This window comes from Haemorhous mexicanus, chromosome 1 (genome assembly GCF_027477595.1).
Source record: "Haemorhous mexicanus isolate bHaeMex1 chromosome 1, bHaeMex1.pri, whole genome shotgun sequence".
NCBI lineage: Eukaryota > Metazoa > Chordata > Aves > Passeriformes > Fringillidae > Haemorhous > Haemorhous mexicanus.
The window spans coordinates 158,706,198-158,727,076 of record NC_082341.1 but is presented as its reverse complement, the minus strand read 5'-3'; the positions used below and the strand labels follow the sequence as shown (position 1 = coordinate 158,727,076).

General features: G+C 48.8%; 1 protein-coding gene and 1 pseudogene across 2 annotated transcripts; both read left to right on the top strand.

Annotated features, from left to right (window-relative positions):
* Positions 1-357: 357 nt before the first annotated feature.
* LOC132329208 (NAD(P)(+)--arginine ADP-ribosyltransferase 2-like) lies at positions 358-2,187 on the top strand (annotated as a pseudogene).
* Positions 2,188-4,243: 2,056 nt separating this feature from the next.
* On the top strand, positions 4,244-7,262 carry LOC132338925 (erythroblast NAD(P)(+)--arginine ADP-ribosyltransferase-like). 2 transcript variants are annotated; one of them, XM_059868938.1, is made up of 3 exons: positions 4,244-4,324; positions 5,138-5,931; positions 6,341-7,262. In XM_059868938.1, exons 1-3 carry the CDS (start codon positions 4,257-4,259, stop codon positions 6,424-6,426), a joined length of 948 nt encoding a protein of 315 aa, XP_059724921.1. In that variant the 5' UTR covers positions 4,244-4,256; the 3' UTR covers positions 6,427-7,262. The 2 variants fall into 2 exon arrangements, with proteins under 2 accessions (XP_059724921.1, XP_059724928.1); XM_059868945.1 differs by having other exon boundaries at positions 4,251-4,401.
* Positions 7,263-20,879: the final 13,617 nt, after the last annotated feature.

Below are 20,879 nucleotides of genomic sequence, written 5' to 3'. Positions count from 1 at the left end.
AACACAGGTGCTGGGAAACACTGGAAGGGGGGAACTAGGCACTATGGGACTGGAATTGGGAGTCTGGGGGACACTGGGGCATCCAGGAGTGACACCAGGATTTGGGATCAGGTTCCAGGACATGTCCAGGGGTCTTCTGGCCAGGGCTGGCCCTCTCTCCTGTCTGACTCCACTCTACCTCCCAAGCCCCTCTCCAAGGAAGTCTCCCCATGACCTGCCATGTCCCTCAGAGCCCTCTCTGTCCCATTGGTGTCCCCTCAGCATCCCTCAGTGTCCCCCAGAGCCATCCCTGTGTCACACAGTCTGTCCTCTGTGACCCACAGTGTCCCACACTGGTCCCTGTGGACTCTCTTCTCCATGGCCCCCGTGGCTCAGACCCTGGCGCTGCTGGCAATGACCGTGGCCACTGCGGCCATCATGGAATTGCCCCTGGACATGGCCCAGGACTCCTTTATTGACCAGTACCTGAAGTGTAGGGATGAAATGACTGATTAATTGCCAGAACTCAAGTGCTCTGATTTCCTCTAGAATAACACGTTTGAAAAAGTCTGGAGAAATGCCACGGCCGAGTGGCAGAAACGAGGTTCCTATTCATCCACTCTGACCAAAGACCAGGCCATCGCCCTCATGGTCTACACGATGAAGTCCGTGCACAGTGACTTCAATAAAGCCGTGAGCACAGCTGGAAAGTCCCGCCAGGAATACTGGGACAACTTCCACTTCAAAACGCTGCATTTCCTGCTGACCCAGGCCCTCCAGAAGTTGAGATGCCCTAATGAGTGTCTGGACGTGTCCTGGGAGGTGAAGGATGTCCAGTTCAATGCAAAACTTGGTGATAGAGTCCGCTTCAGTCAATTTGCTTTGTCGTCATCTCTGGACAAAAGGGTGGCCCAGGGTTATGGGAACGTCATGATGTTTGAGGTGCACACGTGCCACGGAGCAGACATCCAGAATTTCTCCTTCAATCAAAGTGAGAAGGAGGTGCTGATCCCACCCTTCGAGATCTTTGAGGTCACCAATGTCACCAGGGAAGGGAAGAAGGTGCAGATTGAGCTTCGCTCCACTGGGAACTCCAGCAACTACAACTGTGAATGGCTGCAAGGTGACATCTTGGGAACAACCTGGGGGGATGGGTAGCCTGGCTTCCTGCTAGGCAAGTTTTTCCCCGAGCAGCAGCACCAGCCAGATAGCTCAGTCCTTTAGGCACAGACTGTCCGAGTACCCAAGCCGCTCTTAGCCACAGGCAATCTTAGCAAGCATAAGGGATATCAGCTCTTTAGTTATTTATCAGCTCTTTTATGATTTCCAGCTCTTTTGCTTGCTAAGGTGCTGTGCAGGCCGGCCGGTAGGAAGACGCGAGAGAGGAGAAGGCTTGCCCTGGTGTTCCACAGCGATGGTTTTATTGGGGGGTCTGTGAAGGGTTCCAGCGATTGCTCTTCTGCCAGAATGTGCTAAAACAGCCCATTATATAGGGCTAGAGAGGATCAGAAATTGTCCAGTAGCAGGGGTTAAGGAGAAGTGACCTATGGGGTCACAGAGAGACAAGCTGGTGTCCTAAAGGCGGAAGAGAAGGGCTTCATTTGCTATTTTCCCATGACTTGGTATTTTAAGCTTCTCCCTCCATGGGGCCATAGCAGGCCCAGGGCCTGCTACAGATGGGGACACTCAGTGAGGGTTGGGGACAGGGAGATAAGGTGCAGGGGACACCCATGGCCCAGAGGGGACGGGGACACCCACTATGGTTGGGTGGCATGGCACCCAGAGCGGGGGACAAGGACAGGGACATCCATTGCTTTGGCACAGGGGATGGGTACACTCAGTGCCAGGTGAGTGGGACAGGGACATCCAGTGCTGGAGACACGCACAGGGATTGGAAGGACAAGGCCAGCCATGGCTGGGCACAGGGGAAAGGGACATCATCTGACATCACACTCTCAGAGCTCCCCCCTCACCACTTTCGCTCTGCCCTATGGCCCCCTGACCCTCTCACTCCATCATCCCTCTGACCCCTCTCTTTGTCCCACAGGTGGGAGCCTCCCCAGGAAATCCCCCACCTTGGGGGGCTTCTCCTGGCTATCGTGGCTATGGCAGTGGCCATTAGAACCCTCTAAGCCACAAGGCCACCAAGGTCACCGTGGCCACCATGGTCACTGTAACAAGACGTCCATCCTGGAAAAGTCCCTCTGAGAGCTGCCCAGTGAGGGAGCCATGCCAGGGCAGCAGGACCAGCATGACGAGGGCTGGAGCAGCCAGGACAGCACAGGACAGCATGGACAGCAGAGATTGGGCATCACCTGGGGCCACTTGGGCACTTCCCGAGAGAGGGGTTTGGGAGTGGCAATGTCACGGCCACCTGCTAACGCTCCTTGGCTGCCTCACCCGATGTAGCAAAAAATTGCCACTTGCTCACCTGCCATATAAGAAATGTATCAAAACCTTGATCCTTGCTCACCTGGTGCATCAAATCTTTATCAGAAATTTGATCCTTGCTTGCCTGGTGTATCAAAATTTTACCAAAATTTGCTGCTGGCTCACCTGATGTATCCGCTACAGCTCTTGTAACACCTTTTCTGCAGGGTGCCTCATTTCCTAAAAAAAGCAATTCCTGGAGTTTTCTTTGGAGGCAACTTAAAGCTTTATTTTTCAAACCTCAATCTTCAAAGAGGTGATGGAGAAATGTTCTGTCCTTTTTCCTCATTCACTGCAGACCCTCAGAAAGGACCTGGAGGGGCTGGAGTGTGTCCAGGAAAGGGAGGGAGCAGGGGAAGGGTCTGGAGCACCAGGAAGGGCTGAGGGAGCTGGCGGAGGCTGCTCAGTTCCATTTAAAACAGATGAATAATCAGTTTGGGGCCAGTTCCAAAGTTCCTGATTTGAGGCAATGCAACAGAAGAAGCATTGGGAGGAAAAAAAGTAACAACAAACAGAATACAGAAGGATGAAAAATAAAATAGAGAAATTGGGACAGAGGCAGTGCCACCCAACGATTTTTGATGGAAAACCCTGATGTTTTGCTCAGGAAACTCTTTTTCCTTTCAAATCAGGGATTTTCCCTCTTTACCCGCTCATCTCCTGGAGTTGCGGTTCGGGAATTGCCCACCAGAGGGCAGCAGCGAGCGTGGGAAATCAGTGTCACTGCGCATGCCCCGCCCCCAGCTGCAGTTCCCGGTGCCAACAGCAGGTGGCAGCACGAGCTGCTGGCGCTGCCGAGCGCCCGCCCCGCCCCATCCCGGCTCCGGGGGCTCTGCAATGGTTTGGGATGGAGCGACCTTAAAGCCCGTCCGGTGCCAGCCCTGCCATGGGCAGGGACATCTTCCCCTGGGCCGGGCTGCTCCAGGCACCGCCCGACCTGGCCTGGGACACGGCCAGGGATGGGGCAGACACAGCTTCTCTGGGCAGCGTGTGCCAGGGCCTCGCCACCGTCACAGGGAAGGATTTTATAGGAAAGATGGGTGGTGATGTCTTTGAAAAATGACTCAGAGGGTTGGGGGTCTTTAGGAGAAATTGTTGCCAGTGTCTTCATAAAAGGACATTGCTACGTGAGAAGACATGAAGTTTGTCACAGAACCCTGGTGGTTTGACCAGAAATTTTAAATCCTGAACTTTCAGGTAATAAGAGAAGTTGGTCTCCACACAGTCGATTTCATACCCCAGATAGCCTCAACTTCTGAACTTTGGGGGGAAATGACAGATTCAATGGGGATGTGGGGTAGGTGGTTTGCAACAGCTGCACCTTCCTGGTACCTCAGCCAGTGGGGAAAGTAAGAGGGCAACTTGCAGCTGGGAGTTTGGGATAAAAGGAGGCTGCATCCTCCAAAACCTCGAGAGAGAAACCCCACAGGGGGATGGCTGTTTAAACTCTGTCCCTTTATCTGAATCATGTTTCAAGACTACTTTGTGAACACTTGGCTTTTCATAGTGTGACTTTTCCCCACATACTGAAGGTGCTGGATAGAGCTTAAATTATGACAGGCAAAAATGATAAAAGGATGTAAACCTATTTACACAGGACAGTAAATGTGGCTCAAAGCAGTGGGGAAAGAGACAAAAGGAACAAGGATCAGCGCCTCGCGAAAGTTAAAGTTCGAGGATAGGTCATGTGGGGTATTTGGGTACTCATTGAAATGGCTTCCTGATTACCATTCAGGAATTCTCCAGGACAATAAGAGGATTTCCAGAGAGAGGTGGAGCCATGCAAAATATTTCTTGAGATAGTACTCTTCCTGTATTAGATAGGAAACCCATTTTAATGAATATTTATGATTATGATGAATAAATTCCGTGTGTCAAAGTCCCCCCTGAGCTGCAGGACCAGGAGACATCTGCTGTGAATCCGAGCTGATTAAGAATTCTGTCTTTCTGATAGCTCCAGTTCCATCAGGGAGTTCACTCCGACCAATTTCGGTATCAGGGGCTGGTGGACATTGGGGAGACTTTGGGGGGGGGGGAGGGGAAGGGGACCATGACATCAGGATTGGGACCCTGGAGGAGGATGTGACGGGGGGTTGGGCTCCTGGGGGAAGCTGAGGGACACTGGGGGACAGGGGGCTGGGGTTCACTGAGCTCTGGGGGGCAGCAGAGGGGAACTGGGAGTGTGACTGGAGCCATGGGAGGGCTGGAGAGCACTGCAGGGGGCAGGGGGTGATCCCTGCATTTGGGTTGGGGTCCTGGGGTGAGTAATTTCCAACAACTCCAAAGAGGACAACAGAGGGGAGTGGGGTTGGGGTATGGGGCAAGATCGACACTGGGGGGTTTCAAAGAGTGACCCCAGAATTTGGGATTGGGTCCTGAGAGGGCTGAGGGGACCCCAGGGGACTGGCACAAAATGGTGGGAGTGGGTTTGGGGTCCCTGGGGGGACTGGTGACACCAGGGCATCCAAGAGTGATCCCAGGATTTGGGATCAGGGTCCCAGAATGTTTACAGGGGTCTCGTGGATAAGCCTACCCCCCTCCGAGGTTCCCCCCACTCTCTCTCTATAGCCCCTCACCAAGGAAACCTCCCCATAACCCCCTATGTCCCTCAGCATCCTCTGTGCCCCATCAGTGTCTCCTGGTGTCCCACAGTGTCTCCTCAGCATCCCCCGGTGTCCTCCACTGTCCTCCTTGTGTCCCCTCTGTGTTCCCTCTGTTTTCCCTCTAGGTCCCCCAGTGTCCCACAGTGGCCACTGTGGACTCTTTTCTCCATGGCCCCCTTGGCTCAGACCCTGGCACTGCTGGCAATGACCGTGGCCACTGCGGCCATCATGGAATTGCCCCTGGACATGGCCCAGGACTCCTTTGATGACCAGTACCTCAAATGTGACCTTGCCATGACTGAGGCCTTGCCGGCCCTCAAGGACTCCGACTTCAAGAAAAACAAAAAGTTTTCCCAGGCCTGGGAGAAGGCCACGGCCGAGTGGCAGAAACGAGGTTCCTATTCATCCAATCTGACCAAAGACCAGGCCATCGCCCTCATGGTCTACACGATGAAGTCCGTGTACAGTGACTTCAATAAAGCCGTGCGCACAGCTGGAAAGTCCCGCCAGGAATACCGGGACAACTTCCACTTCAAAACGCTGCATTTCCTGCTGACCCAGGCCCTCCAGAATCTGAGTCGCCCTAAAGAGTGTCCAGATGTTCCAGATGTGTTCCGGGGGTTGAAGGATGTCCAGTTCAATGCAAAACTTGGTGATAAAGTCCGCTTTGGTCATTTCACTTCATCGTCACTGGACAAAAGGGTGGCCCAGGGTTATGGGACAGACACGATGTTCCAGGTGCACACATGCCACGGCGTGGACATCCATGACTTCTCCTTCAATCAAAGTGAGAAGGAGGTGCTGATCCCGCCCTTTGAGATCTTTGTGGTCACTGATGTCAACATTAAAAGAAGCACGATGAACATTCGGCTTCGCTCCACTGGGAACTCCAGCAACTACAACTGCGAGTGGCTGCGAGGTGACATCTTGGGAACAACCTGGGGGGATGGGGACACTCAGTGAGGGTTGGGAACAAGGACACACGGTGCTGGGGACACCCATGGCCCGGAGGGGACAGGGACACCCACTGTAGGTGGGAGGCAGGACACCCAGAGCTGGGGACAAGGTCAGGGATAGCATTGCTTGGGCAAAGGGGATGGGGACACCCAGTGCCAAGTGGGTGGGACAGGGACATCCAGTGCTGGGGTTGGGGGGACAAGGTACATGGTACATGGCTGGGTACAGGGGAAATAGACCTTGTTATGGCCCACTCTGATATCAGACCCACAGGGCCCCTCACCACCTCTGTCCCTCCCCCATGGCCCTCCTGATGCCCCCCTCACCCTCTCACCCCATGATCTCCCTGACCTCTCGCTTTGTCCCCACAGGTGGGAGCCTCCCCAGGAACTCCGCCCACCTTGGGGGCCTTCTCCTGGCTACCGTAGCCATGGGAGTGGCCATTGGAACCCTCTAAGCCACGAGGCCACCAAGGTCACGGTGGTCTTGGAAGGCCCTGTAGAAGGCCACCAGGATGAAGGCCACCAGGACCCCCAGAGAGATCTGCCCACCAAGGCCATTATGACCACTATGGTCCCTTTGTCCACTGTGACCACTGTGGCTGTTATTGCCACTATGGCCACTGCGGCCACTTTGGCCTCTATGACCACTCTGGCCACTCTGGGCATTGGAACCACCATGGTCTGCATGGCCATTGTGCCCACAGTGACCCATGATGTCACCATGCCCACTGTGGCTCCCATGGTCACTGTAACTACCAAGGCCACCATGGCCACCGTTGTTACCCAGGTGATCAAGATCACCGTGGCCACCACAGCCACTGTGGCCACCATGATCATTGTAGCAAGGCGTCCATCCTGGAAAAGCCTCTTCAAGAGCTGCCAAGTGAGGGAGCGATGCCAGGACAGCACAAGCAGCACGAGGTGGGCTGGATCAGTCAGGACAGCGCAGGACAGCACGGACAGCAGAGATTGTGCACTTCCTGACAGAGGGGTTTGGGAGTGGCAATGTCACGGCCACCTGCTAACGCTCCTTGGCTGCCTCACCTGATGTAGCAATAAATTGCTGCTTGCTCATCTGCTGCATAACAAATGTATCAAAACTTGATCCTTGCTCGCCTAGCATATCAAATGTTTATCAGAAATTTGATCCTTGCTTGCCTGGTGTATCAAAAGTTTACCCGAATTTGCCGCTTGCTAGCCTTATGTATCCGCTACAGCACTTTTAATGCCTTTCCTGAAGGGCGCCTCATTTCCTAAATAAAGCAGTTCCTCAAGTTTTTATTAGAGGCAACTTAAAGCCTTATTTTTCAAACCTTGATATTCAAAGAGATGCTGGAGAAATATTCCTCATTCACTGCAGCCCATCAGAAAGGAGGGTCTAGAGCATGTCCAGGGAAGGGATGGAGCTGGGGAAGGGTCTGGTGCACCAGGAAGGGCTGACGGAGCTGGTGGGCGCTGTTCAGTGCAATTAAAAAGGATGAACAATTCATTCGGGGCTAGTTCCAAAGTTCCTGATTTGAGGCAATGCAACAGAAGAAGCATTGGGAGGAAAAAAAGAAAAAAACCCCAGAAAGATACAGGATGAAAAATAAAGTAGAGAAATGGGGACAGAGGCAGCACCACCCATTTATTGATGGAAAACCCTGATGTTTTGCTCAGGAAACTCTTTTTCCTTTCAAATCAGGGATTTTCCCTCTTTACCCGCTCATCTCCTGGAGTTGTGGTTCGGGAATTGTCCATGGAAGGGCAGCAGCGAGCGCAGGCAATCAGCGTCACTGCGCATGCACTGCCCCCAGCTGCAGTTCCCGGTGCCAACAGCAGGCGGCAGCACGAGCTGCTGGCACTGCCGAGCGCCCGCCCCGCCCCATCCTGGCCCCAGGGGTTCTAGAATGATTTGGGATGGAGCGACCTTAAAGCCCGTCCGGTGCCAGCCCTGCCATGGGCAGGGACATCTTCCCCTGGGCCAGGCTGCTCCAGGCACCGCCCGACCTGGCCTGGGACACAGCCAGGGACGGGGCAGCCACAGCTTCTCTGGGCAGCCTGTGCCAGGGCATCACCACCGTTACAGGGAAGGATTTTATAGGAAAGATGGGTGGTGATGTCTTTGAAAAATGACTCAGAGGGTTGGGGGTCTTTAGGAGAAATTGTTTCCAGTGTCTTCAAAACGGGTCTTGACATCTCTGCACAAGAAGACATGAAGTTGGTCACAGAAGCCTGATGGTTTGACCAGAAAGTTGAAGTCCTGAACTTTCAGGTAATAAGAGAAGTTGGTCCCCACACAGTCTATTCCATACCCCAGATAGCCTCAACTTCTGAACTTTGGGGGGAAATGACAGGTTCAAGAGGGATATGGGGTAGGTGTTTTGGGAAGACTGCACATTCCTGGTACCTCAGCCAGTGGGGAAATAAGAGGGCAATGTGAAGCTGGGAGTTTGGGATAAAAGGATCCTCCGAATCCTTGAGAGAGAAACCCCACAGGGGTATGGCAGTGGAAACTCTGTCCCTTTATTTGAATAATGTTTCAAGACTACTTTGTGAACAATTGGCTTTTCATAGTGTGGCTTTTCCCCACATACTGAAGGTGCTGGATAGAGCTTAAATTTTGACAGGCAAAAATGATAAAAGGATGTAAACCTATTTACACAGGACAGTAAATGTGGCTCAAAGCAGTGGGGAAAGAGATAAAGGGAACTCCAGTGGGGTTTTTGACAAATTCTGTAACACAGAAGGAGCAGCGCCTGACAAAATTAAAAGTTCAGATGAGGTCATCTGATATATTGGGGCACTCACCGAAAATGATTACTGAGTCCTGATTGCTTTTTAGGAACTCCCCAGGAAAATAAGAGGATTCCTGGAGAGAGGTGCAGTGCCAATTGCCAATTGTTTACAGGAAAAGTGCTTATTTTGTATTAGCTAAGAAGCCCATTTTAAGGAATATTTATCATCACAGTGGATAGATTCCATGTGGCAACGTCTCCCCTGTGGAATCCTTTGCAGCCTTTCCCCTCATGGGAATCCCCAGGGCATTGCCTTGGAAAGATCTACCATAGAGTTTTCCCCACCTAGGCTGAAAGAGAGGACTTCCCCCTTGAGTCTTGCTCAACACTACGATTCACCCCAGCTGCTTTCCCCATCTGTCCCAAATTCTTGTGGTTTCTCCTCTCCCTGTTTCCTCATTGGTTGTGGTATCCCTGGGGGCTGGCCCTGTCTTCACCGTAGGCCAATGCCCTTTGCCCTGCTGTTTGTACCGCCCCTGTACCCTCAGATCATTGGCTGCTGACCCCTACTTAATCTTGTGCAGACCACACGGTTGGGTCTTTTGTCCCTGATTCCCTTTCTGTGTGCTGCAATGAACCTTTCCTGGAATTTTTCATACAAAAGGCCCTTCTGCCTCTCTTTGCTGAGCCAGCCACGGTGAGCGTGCTGCGTGTGGACTTGACTGCTTTGCCTGAATGCTTACCCAAGTAGCTTTTCCACAAGAGATGCTTATTGGGAAATAGGTATTAACATCCAGCATCTAAACCCATGCTGCTACAACTGGTTCCCAACGTGGTAATTGGGATTTTGCTCAAAAATTGCAAGTCCTAGCAGCCCCAGTTATGTACAAAAGAGGGAGGATCCCCAAATGGGAATCTATTCCATATGGCAAACTTAAAGAATTATGCAATGCATCTAAAGACTGTGGAATAAAATCAACACATTTTAAAAATCCATTACAAGTAACTTTCTCAGCTCATGTTCTCGTCCCCCATGATCTTTGGCATGTTATGTCCCTCTTCCTATCACCTACAGAGCTTCTTCTGTGGGAATCAATTTGGAAAAAACAGCTAAAAGCATTAGGAGAAAATTTAAAAATGAGGATGAGCAAGCTCGTTTTACAATAGACCACCTGAGCGGGGAAGGACAATTTCAAACACCACAGGAGCAAGCTCTAAATCTACCCAGAGGTGTTTTAGAAGACAATAAAAAGGCTGCCCAGAATGCTTTATTCCAAACACCTGGTGGTACCACCCCACAACAAAGTTTTGCTGACATTCATCAGAGCATTGATGAGACATTTAATAAATTCATAGACAGACTAAAAGACACTATTGATAAAAAATCGATTGTCCAAGGGCTAGAGAAGAGTTGGTCAGTAAACTAGCACTGTCCAACGCAAATGAGGATTGCAAGAAAATGCTAAGAGCACTCCCTCCAGACCCTCCACCCACCATTCAGCAAATGGTGGAAGCCTGTACTTGTCTCACAACTCCAGGACATATGGTAGCCCTGGCAGTCAGCAAAGGAGTAGTGAAGCCTTTGTGGCACAAAAAAACCCAAATAGGGCATGCTTCAGGTGTGGTGAACTGGGCCACCTCAAGGCGGAACGTAATAAAGACTTTTTGCAGAGACACCCCTGCACTGGCGGTCCCTCCGCTGCATGCCTAGACTGTAAAGAACATTTTAAACACTGTCCCCAGTTTCAATATCACCAGCAGATCCAGCATCATCTGTCTTATCAGAAACACCAGGGGTGCTTCCAGCAAAGCGCAGGGTGGCTCTGCATGACAACACCAAATGCCAAGCCCTCCTGTCCCTCTTTCCCAACCATCTTGGAAAGGCAAGGCTCTGCGAGACCATCTGTGACGACGAGAAAGAGTTCCAACTCTCTGACATCTACCAGCACGTTCAGGCAAGGACTCAATGCACGCTAGTAAGCTCCCTTTCCATCCAGTTTGATGATGAGGGAAGCTACCAAATTCCAACGGTGAATTCGGACCTTCTTGTGGACCAAGTGACATTTTAATCATAGGGGACTCTATTAATGGGCCAGACAGTCTACAAGTACTACCAGGAGTCCAAACTGTGGGAGCAGGGGATGAGATTACTGAACTGTCCTATGTGTAGACCCACCTTGGATTTTGTCCAAGGGCACACCCACTGCCTAAGGGTTTTTCATACCCGCCTGGTGACATTTTGCCAGAAAGCCCTACAGGTTTTTGGGCAGAGATTGTGGGCAAAGAGAGACCTATGATAGAGTGTGGCTTGTTTAATAAAGGGGACAAAGCTTATCTTCCAGGAGTAGCAGATCATTGCCTGCTCCTAGTGGCCACAGGGCAGGGAACTGGTGCCAGCCAATGGAGTCATCTCTGGGATTGGAGTGATTCAAGGGTTTAAAGAAACTGAAAGAGTTAAAAGTTTTGCTAGATCTAGTTAGGGGGGATAGAAACAATTAAGAGTATAGCAAGAAGAGTAGAAACAATGAGATTGTTTATTCTTAGCCCATGGAATAGTTAAGGCTAAGATATAAAACGTGTATTTGTCTTTACTGTGTTTAAAGAAGCAGGATGGGATGCAGATCTAATTGTGAAAAAGAAGAGGACCGTTGCCTGCACCAGGACCCCAGAACTTGAGCTATAGCCAACGGATCCAAAAGCCTGCCAACAGGGCACAAAAAGGTAGCTTTGACCTCAGAAGACCACCAACCCATTTCAGAACCCACTGACCCATTTAAAGTGAAGGACTGTGCAAGCATGAAGGGACTTTGAACTCTATTATAATACATTTTAATACGAAGCGGGGGTAGGCGGGGTTCTGTGATCAGTATTTATTAGGTCTTTTGGAAATTCAATGAATACGCAAGGCTTTTTTAGACAGAGAGATGGAGCCGATGATCCTTTGCACACACCTTTGGAAATTATTCCGCTTGTGCCCGGTGCTGTAACAAACACATCGCTTTCTCATTTTAAGTAGTTGAAGAGTTGTCTGTCTGTGCTTCATTTTGGTGTCCGTGGCAGAACTTCTGTGTTCACTGAGAGACTAGACCGGGCTGTTGTCACAATCCATCATTACGAACGGGTTTCCTGATGGTTCTTTAATTGATCTCAGAGTGCAAAAACTGACATGGCAAAGGGATTTGTGGTAATAATCAAAAAACCAATGCACCTTTATTGAGTGACCACAGCAAAATGTATTGGGGAGGAATTGGGGAAAAAGGGAAGAATAAGGAAAAGGAGGGAGGAAGACAAAGGAAGGTATATAGCTACCAAACAGAGAGAGACGAAGTCCTTTGAAGTCTTCAGCTGATGGCGTTCGCCTGGTCACGTCAGGGGAGATCTCAGAGATCCTGGTCAATTCAAACTCCTAATATAGTGTTTTTTGATGGGGGAAGGGGATGAGTCTTGAAATCTAATCAAAAGTAGTAAAGAATAGTCTATTGTAATTATTGGGGGGAAAAAAGTTATTGAAGAAGGGTGTACACCTTCCATGCTCTAAGCAGTGGGCGAGAACCATTGTCTTCTTGGTCCACTGCTCGCACCTACAACATCCATCTCACTCTGGTCAGCTGGCCTCCCCCAGACGCCTCCCCCGGGTTAGGGGTTTCAGTCTCAGTCCTTGGAAGGAGGGAGAGGCTTTTCCAAATAGGGGTTTCATGTCTCAGTCCTTGAGGGAGAGGCTTCTCCCATCTCAGTCCATTCATCACAGTGGTTGTAAAATAGGTGGGAGATCTTCTGTGGGGACCACCAAAAGCTACCTCAGGAGAAGTCCAGCCAGATAGAGAGGTGGGGAAATTCCAGGGCTATTGCTGTGAAAAATGGGTGAAGGGAAGAAAGGGCAAAGTGCCCCTTTCTTCTTTCACTGGGTTCTGTGTTGCATACGGCAAACACACCTGCGAACAATAGCTTAGCTATGCCAGAAGCTGTGCTCAGGCCTCAGGGTCTCCAACAAGACCAGGATTTCAAACACGGACTTTTTTTGGTGGTCCCAATTTCTGTCTTTTCATGACAATCGTGAGGCGGATGAGAGAAACTTTGGACAGAGACTTACACACGCAAGTGCACCCTGGGCCAGAAGTTGACTGTGCTAGTGCCCCACACAGTGTCGGCAGTGCTGGAAGTAAAAGGCAGAGCCTGGTGTTGTGTTGTGTTAAGTTGTTCCCCCTCAGTTATGAGTTGGACTGTTCTGTTTTCCCCCATATCTGGTATGGTTCAGCCTTGGCTCACTCCACCCTCCTCCTCACTGCCCATCAACACCGCTCCTCCCATCCCTCAATGTATCCTTCCCGGACTCCTCCCTGGTGCCCTGCCTGTCACTCGGCGCCCCCTCCCTTCCCTCTAGAAAGTTCCAGCTGGGGCGTCGGGTGATTGGCTCAGGGGTCAGGTTTCCGCCCCCCATGTTCCCTTATTGGATGTTCCTCATTGTCACTCCCTCAGAGGCCAAACCCCTCTCTGCTTCCCATTGGCCCAAGGACTGTCTCCACCCTCATTTCTGGTGCCCCTCAAAAGCTGGTGTAAGCCGGGTTTGTGCTTTGTCTCCAGCTCTGGGTTCATCTTCTGTGCTGGGATTTCTCAGTTAATAAAGGCTGCTTCAACCCTCAGCTGGAGTCCCTCTCTTTCCTGGCTGGATTGCTGCCGCGAGTCTCCCGTCCTACGTAGGGAGCTGTCTCCACCACAGAGTGGGGCAGTCGTCCCTAGGCGCTCTCTGGGTAACCCAAGCCTGAGGGAGTGTCCCCTACTGCAAGCAGCGTGCTGGGTGCTTGCCAGGCGGCTGTGAGGGTCGAGCCCTCTTCGGAGATCTCTCTCTGCTTCAGCCTGGCTTTCCCCACAAAGGCTCCTGAAGTACCAAGCCATAATGGTAGAATGAGATGATGTAGAGATTGTAGTCACTAGCCTTGTGAACCCAGCTTCTTTTCTCAGTGGGATACAGGAGAACCAGTGATCCATACCTGCCTGGAAACTTTCAAGGCCACCTACTCCAATCGTCCAGATTTGAACGATACCCCCTCGATAATGCAGAGACCTGGTTCACCAATGGGGGCAGTTTTGTCATCAGCAGAAAGAGACATGCTAGGCATGCTGTCATCACTTGCAGAGAGGTAATGGAGTCTGGACCGTTGCCAACAAACACCCCTGCACAAAAGGCTGAAATAATTGCTTTAACTGATGCGGGAATCCTTAAAATCAGAGGGTTTTGGGAAAGCTGCAAAAGGCAGGCCTCAGAGACAGCAGAACTGCAATTAGAGCTCAGCGGTAGCCATAAGATTTATCAGCAGAAAAACTTCATAAGAAGTAAAAATGTAAGAACAAATAGAACAATGGTCTGTGTATTAACACTTGGCTAGAATAACGCCCTGAGCTGCAGAAAAGCGTATCTAGCGAGATATTAGAAAGTTCTAAGCTTAATAATGGAGCTCTCTGCACTGTATTTTAATGCTTACAAGCAGGTACTGTATTCTAAATTAGCAAGGATGGTTTTAACCAAAGGTACGTGTGCTTATTGATAAATCGGCTGTGGATATGCTTTTGCTTTGTGTGAATGGTCGAAAAACTTTTAAAATAAGTTGTAACATAAAGTTCTTTGGCTGCTGCTGGGGACATGAGCTGATGGCATCTTCCCATTGTCATATCCATGTAATGAGATTGATGCTGGAAAATAAAACAGCTCGAGAAGTGTCCCACGGCAGTCCAGTCCTGTTTGTGATTTGTACATAGACCACCAGCTGGCAATAACTTGTGCCTAAAATCGGCAAAAGGGAGAAAGATCAACACTTATACAGATTCAAGGTATGCACCTGGCATTGTGCATGCACATGGAGCAATTTGGAAAGAAAGAGGACTGTTAAATTCACAAGGGAAAAGCATCAAGAACCCACAGAGATAATAAAACTGCTGGAAGCAGTCCAGCTACCTGAGGAAATAGCTATTCTGCATATCGAGGCACACCAGAAAGTGAGCTCTGAATTGGAAGAAGGGAATGAGCTGGTGGACAGAGAGGCAAAAGAAGCAGCTAAAGGTGAGATACCCATTGAGGCAGCCTTAAACCCAGATGGACAGATTTCCTTAGATGGTAAGATAAAGTATAACAAAAAGGACAAAAGGCTTATTAAAAATGAGGAAGGAAGTTCTAGCCAGGAAGGATGGGCTGTTACAGAGGAAGGGAAATTTTGTTATTCTCTCCTATTTGTTATGGCTACTAGTTAAAGAGGAACAGCAGAAAACACACTGGGGAGTTGATGCTTTGTAGAACTATTTAAAAGACAGGATTATGGCCAGAAATTTACAGAGTACAGTCATTCAATTGACCTGACAAGGTAGACTTTGCCTCCAAAATAATCCCAAAAATATCCCCAAACCAAAACTTGGACAAATAGGAAAAGGCTATGAGCCTGCTCAACAGTGGCAAATTGATCTTTCAGAACTTCCCAGGAAGGGAGGATACTGATGTTTATTGGTATTGATAGATACCTTTTCAGGGGGGCCAGAAGCCTTCCCTACCAGAACTGCCAAGGTGTGAGAGGTAAGCAAAGCATTGTTACAAGAAACAATGCTGTGTTTTGGAGTCCCAGCCACAATGTCTTCAGACAGAGAGCCATATTTTATTTCAAAATTGTGCAGCAAGTTAGCTGCCACTTAGGCATAGACTGGGAACTTTATACCCCGTATCATCCTCAGCTGAGTGGCCAAGTAGAGAAAATGAATCATTTGATGAAGGTTAGGGCAAGAAGCAAAATTACCTTGGCCCCAGGCTCTTCCATTAGCATTGCTGTGGATTCAGACTAAACCAAGGACAAAGAAAAATTAGGTCCTTTTGAGATATTATATGGGAGGCCATATGGGGTGCAAAAGGGAACACCAGCTCAAGTGGGGGAAGAAACCCTTCACAGACACATGGTGGCCCTAAAGGAACAACTCAGAGGAATTGAAAAACATGTTGCTGGGGCCCGAAGCAGAGAATTAGATGGGCCAGTACATGATATGCAACCTGGAGGTTATGTGTACCTTTAGTGTTTTGCAGAAAAAACTTTGGAGCCACAGGGGGAAGGACCATTCCAGGTGCTCCTCACCATCTTTACTGCAATCAAAATCAAAGAACAAGATGCCTGGATTCACCATACAGGAGTGAAAGGGGCTTCTGAAGAGCTTTGGAAAGTGACACCGGGTGATAATGAACTGAAAGTAAAATTTATTCTGGCAAAATGAGTATATTGAGGCTGGGACCATTAGTTTTGTTTGTAGCTGTAATAATTCAGGAAAGTACTTCTACTGAGAACAATGCTGAATGGCCTTGGTCCAAAGCTTTTAATTGGGCCCCTGGCTACATGGGAGGCTATTCTGTGATCAGAGATGTAAACCTATCAACTCTAGTCATGCAACAGTACCGGGTCTATGGAAAGCATGAGTGGCAGTATGAAAGGTCAAGGTGGCGGGTAGGAGGGACACTGTGAGGAGTTATTTGAGAGGTCATCAAAGTAGGATGCCAAATGATCAATGGGACCATAAGAAAGCAAGAGAAATCTATGTTTCATCTGCTCTGACAGATGGAAAATGTAACAATCATCCCAACAAATTGGAGTGCTGGCATAATCTCATTCAAATTTATAATGGATGCCATGCCTACCACAAGCACAACCACAACAACCAAATTGGCCACTAACACCCGAGCCCCAACCATGCCACCTAAGCTTGAACCCAAGGTGTATGAAATTGGACCATATGTAATAAGAAAGGTGGTACAGCAACAATTGCTATATAACCCAGAATGGTCCCTTAGCATGTTGAACTCTTGATGCAGATCAACATTTCAAAGGTTCAACCAGCTTGCTCTCCTTTTCTAAGAACATCCTTTGAAGGTTGGACAACGTGGTTCTGGAAGAAAGCTCATTTTAAAGGCAGGATATGAAGGGATTTGACTGGAATAATAGGAACAGGATTAGGAATTGATTCAGAAATATTAATGAACAAACTGGGTACTGCAACCAGTGATTTGGCAAAAATAAGGCAGCCTTTGCCATCATCCTTGTTAGCATTAGGGACTAACCAATGGTAAGTTTCCAAAGTCTTACCAAAAGTAAAGGAAGCTCAAGACTAAGACCACAAATTAATAGTAGAGGCACTTATATGGTTTAAGAGAATGTGTCTTTAGCTTTCAGTTGTATACAAGCACAGTTGTGCTTGTCACTTTAGTTATAAGAAAAGGAAGTGAAGGCATTTTCCCAATTGAAATCTGATAACCTGTTTGGGATAATGTCAGGAGTTTAGAAAGAAGACTGCAGTCTTGGTTGACCATGGTAAATTTTACTTAGGACCCCATTACTAACACAGCCACTGCCTTTGTACCTACCATACGCAGAGCCACAATTTATGTTATCCACCCTATCATTGCCATAGAATTAAATCGTGAGAAGGCAGTACTTTACCCCTCTGAACATCAGATTTGGGCCAGGATGGCAGGGAAGAAATGGCAAATTGTAAACGTAGAGTCCTGTGTTACTCAAGAACAGCAGGGATTCGTTTGTGAAAGCAGTAGCACTGATGCCCAAGGCATATCTTAGATACTGGACAGGGTGTGTGCCACTCTGAGATCCACCCAGACACCATTCAGAAAACAGTGCTTATACACATTGGTCAGGGCTGTGTCTGCTTGAGAGCTGCCTATGCCTCAGTAAAGATGGACAATGAAAACAGATACTTGCCTGCTAAAAATCACTCCAACTTCTGCATTTGTAATTTTATTAGCATTGCAGAACGCAATTTTACATATTCAGAACCATATTGTCTCCCACCAATTGATCAAGGCCAACAACACAATGTATCACCGTTTATTTCCTGCACCCATTGGCATGAAGCTTACCTTGGTAAAGCAGTTGAAATGAAATGTCAAGAGCTGAGTGAGATCTTGAAACAAAATTCAAAGAATGGAGAAAAATTTTTAACAACTGTCCATCATGATGTGAAGGAAATTAGCAGGGCTCCACAAAAGATAAAGCAAGAAGCAAAGTCATCCCTGGTGGGATGTACTTTTGGATGGTCAACAAAAACAACTGGTATACTTAATAACCTAATCCATCCGATTATTTTTTAGCTCATTTTACTTGGCATAAGCCTAATCTTGTCCATTGCAATTATTTGGAATTGGAGGATGCTAGGGTGAATGTCAGTCTTGGCTTCACTGTCAGGAGCATATGGTATAGCCTTGAAAGATACTTACTGTATGAGCTGGTTAGATGAAGAAGAATCTGTAAATTAGTAAAAGAATTTACTAATGTTATAGAAGAAGGGGAGGATGAATCAAGGGTTTAAAGAAACTGAAAGAGTTAAAAGTTATGCTAGATCTAGTTAAGGGGGATAGAAACAATTAAGAGTATAGCAAGAAGAGTAGAAACAATGAGATTGTTTATTCTTAGCCCATGGAATAGTTATGGCTAAGATATAAAACGTGTATTTGTCTTTACTGTGTTTAAAGAAGCAGGATGGGATGCAGATCTAATTGTGAAAAAGAAGAGGACCGTTGCCTGCACCAGGGCCCCAAAACTTGAGCTATAGCCAAGGGATCCAAAAGCCTGCCAACAGGGCACAAAAAGGTAGCTTTGACCTCAGAAGACCACCAACCCATTTCAGAACCCACTGACCCATTTAAAGTGAAGGGACTTCGGACTCAATTATAATACATTTTAATACGAAGCGGGGGTAGGTGGGGTTAGGTAATAAATATGCATTAGGCATTCTGGGTAATTATGTGGATATGAAAGACTTTTCTGGATAAATAAGGGATCTGGGGCTTTTGTGATTAGCATATGCTTTTGGAAATTATTCCGCTTGCACCCAGCAGTAATAAACATACCACTTTCTAACTTTAACTTGTTGGAGAGTTCTATTCTGTGCTTGAACACAGCGTCCCCTCCATGTCCCCTCTTTTTCCCCCCGTGTCCCACACTGGCCTCAGTGGCCTTTCCCCTCCATTCCCCACCCTGGTTCTGACCCTGGCACTTCTGGCAATGTCCATGGCCACCACGTCCATGGAGGTGATGCCTCTGGACAAGGCCTGGAACTCCATTGATGACCAGTACAGGGTCTGCCTTGACAACATAACCAAGCACTTGCTGACCCTCAGCAAATCCAAGTTCCAGCAGAGCAAATACTCAGCCCAGGGCGGGGCAAAACTGGGGCCGACTGGTGGAGGTGGTGGCCCACTGTGTCCCCCCTGTCCCCAGGCCAGGCCATTGCCCTCATGGCCTACACAATGGATGACCTGTACAAGGACATCCAACCTGGCTGTGTGCTCAGCTGGGCGTTCCTGCCAGGAATAGTGGGACAACTTCCACTTCAAAACACGGCATTTCCTGCTGACCCATGCCCTGGTAATGCTGAGGGACACTTGGGCACTGTGGCATCAGGAGGTGTCCTGGGGGGGTGTATGGGATCGGATTTGAGGCGTGGCCTGGCAACATCATCCGGATCAGTCGATTCGTGTCAATGAAACTTTGCAATAAAACTTTGCCATGCTTCGGGATGGTCACAGTGTTCCTTGTGCAGACATGCCATGGTGTGGATATCCAGGAATTCTCCTGTCAGGGTGAGAAGGAGGTGTTGATCCCAGCCTTTTAGACATTTGGGGTTGGTTATCTGAGCTGCTTTTAGCCCAATTCTGCACCAAAATTAGCACAAGAACCCTCTCAATGCAGCCCTGATGGCCACAAATGGGTCATTGTCCCTTGGCCACATTCCAAGCAGAGCATCCTGCCACCTCCTGCACTTCAGGGGGACCTTAAAGCAAGGAAACTGGGAAGTTCAAGAGCGCAATGGCAGGTCCTGTCCCTGGGGAGGGACAGTCCCCAGTGCCCGTCCTGGCTGGTGGGAACCTGCTGGAGCAGCTCTGAAGAAGGATCTGGGGGTGCTGGTGGGTGGCCAGCGGAACTGGCTGAGTGACCTGGGACCAGGAGAGATCCAGGGGGTATTGGGAGGAGCAGGGACAGGAGGCCAGGGTGTGATCGTCCCTCTCTGCCCTTCCCAGGGAGGCACTTCAGGAGTGCTGTGTCCAGCTCTGTCCAGGGCCATGTCCAGCTCTGCCCAGTGCACTTTCCAGTTCCGGACTCCTCAGGACATGGAGATCCTGGAGCAGGTCCAGCAAAGCCTGTGAGAATGATGAAGGGACTGGAGAATCTCTCTCATGAGGCAAGGCTGCAGGAGCTGGGGCTGTTCAGCCTCAAGAGGAGACACAGCTGAGAGAAGGCCTCATCCATGTGTGTATGGTGCCTTAAGATTTAGCATGTATATTTTTCAGATCCTCTACTAATTTGGTGTGTAACTCTAGAACTCCATAGCCTGTCAGCTGCTGGCTGACTCCTGTTTCATTCAGACAAAACAATTCCTCTCTAGGCCTGAAACTCAAGGACACTTCACTGTCTCAGGCCCTGAAACTTATGAACAAAATAAGCTGGGGGTGAGCAAACTGGGAGTAAATGACTTCATTATCTGAAGCTGTAATTGGAGGATTGACCCCAGAGATATAAATAGACCACACTTAGAACTGTATGGAATCTCATGACCATCATCCATCTTGGGTAAAGCCTCTTGGAGGCTTCTGCCTGCCCAAGATGTAGCTGTTGAAGGTTTTTAATAAAGACCCACTTTTATTCTCATATTCTTGTCTAGCCTCTGTTCCAGCCAGTCCAAGGCAAAATAGAAATATAGAAATATACTGCACCATCCCAGTTCCTCGGCCAATGGGGAAAGGGAGAAGGCAACGTGTGGCTGGGAGTTTGGGTTAAAAGGAGGCTGCGCCCTCTGAAACCTCGAGAGAGAAACTCCACGGGAGGATGGCTGTGGAAATTCTGTCCCTTTATTCAAATCAAGTTTCAAGACTACTTTGTGAACACTTGGCTTTTTCTGTGTGTGGCTTTTCCCTGCACACTGAAGGCGCTGGGTAGAGCTTAAAGTCTGATAGGTAAAAATGAGAAAAGGATGTAAAAGAATTTACACAGGACAATAAAAGTGGCTCAAAGTAGTGTAAAAAGAGATGAAGGGAACTCCAGTGGGGATATTTGACAAATTCTGTAACACAGAAGGAGCAGCACTTGCCAAAAGCAGAAGTTTGAGGTGAGGCCATCTGAGATATTAGGGCAGTCAATGAAAACAACTTCCTGATCACT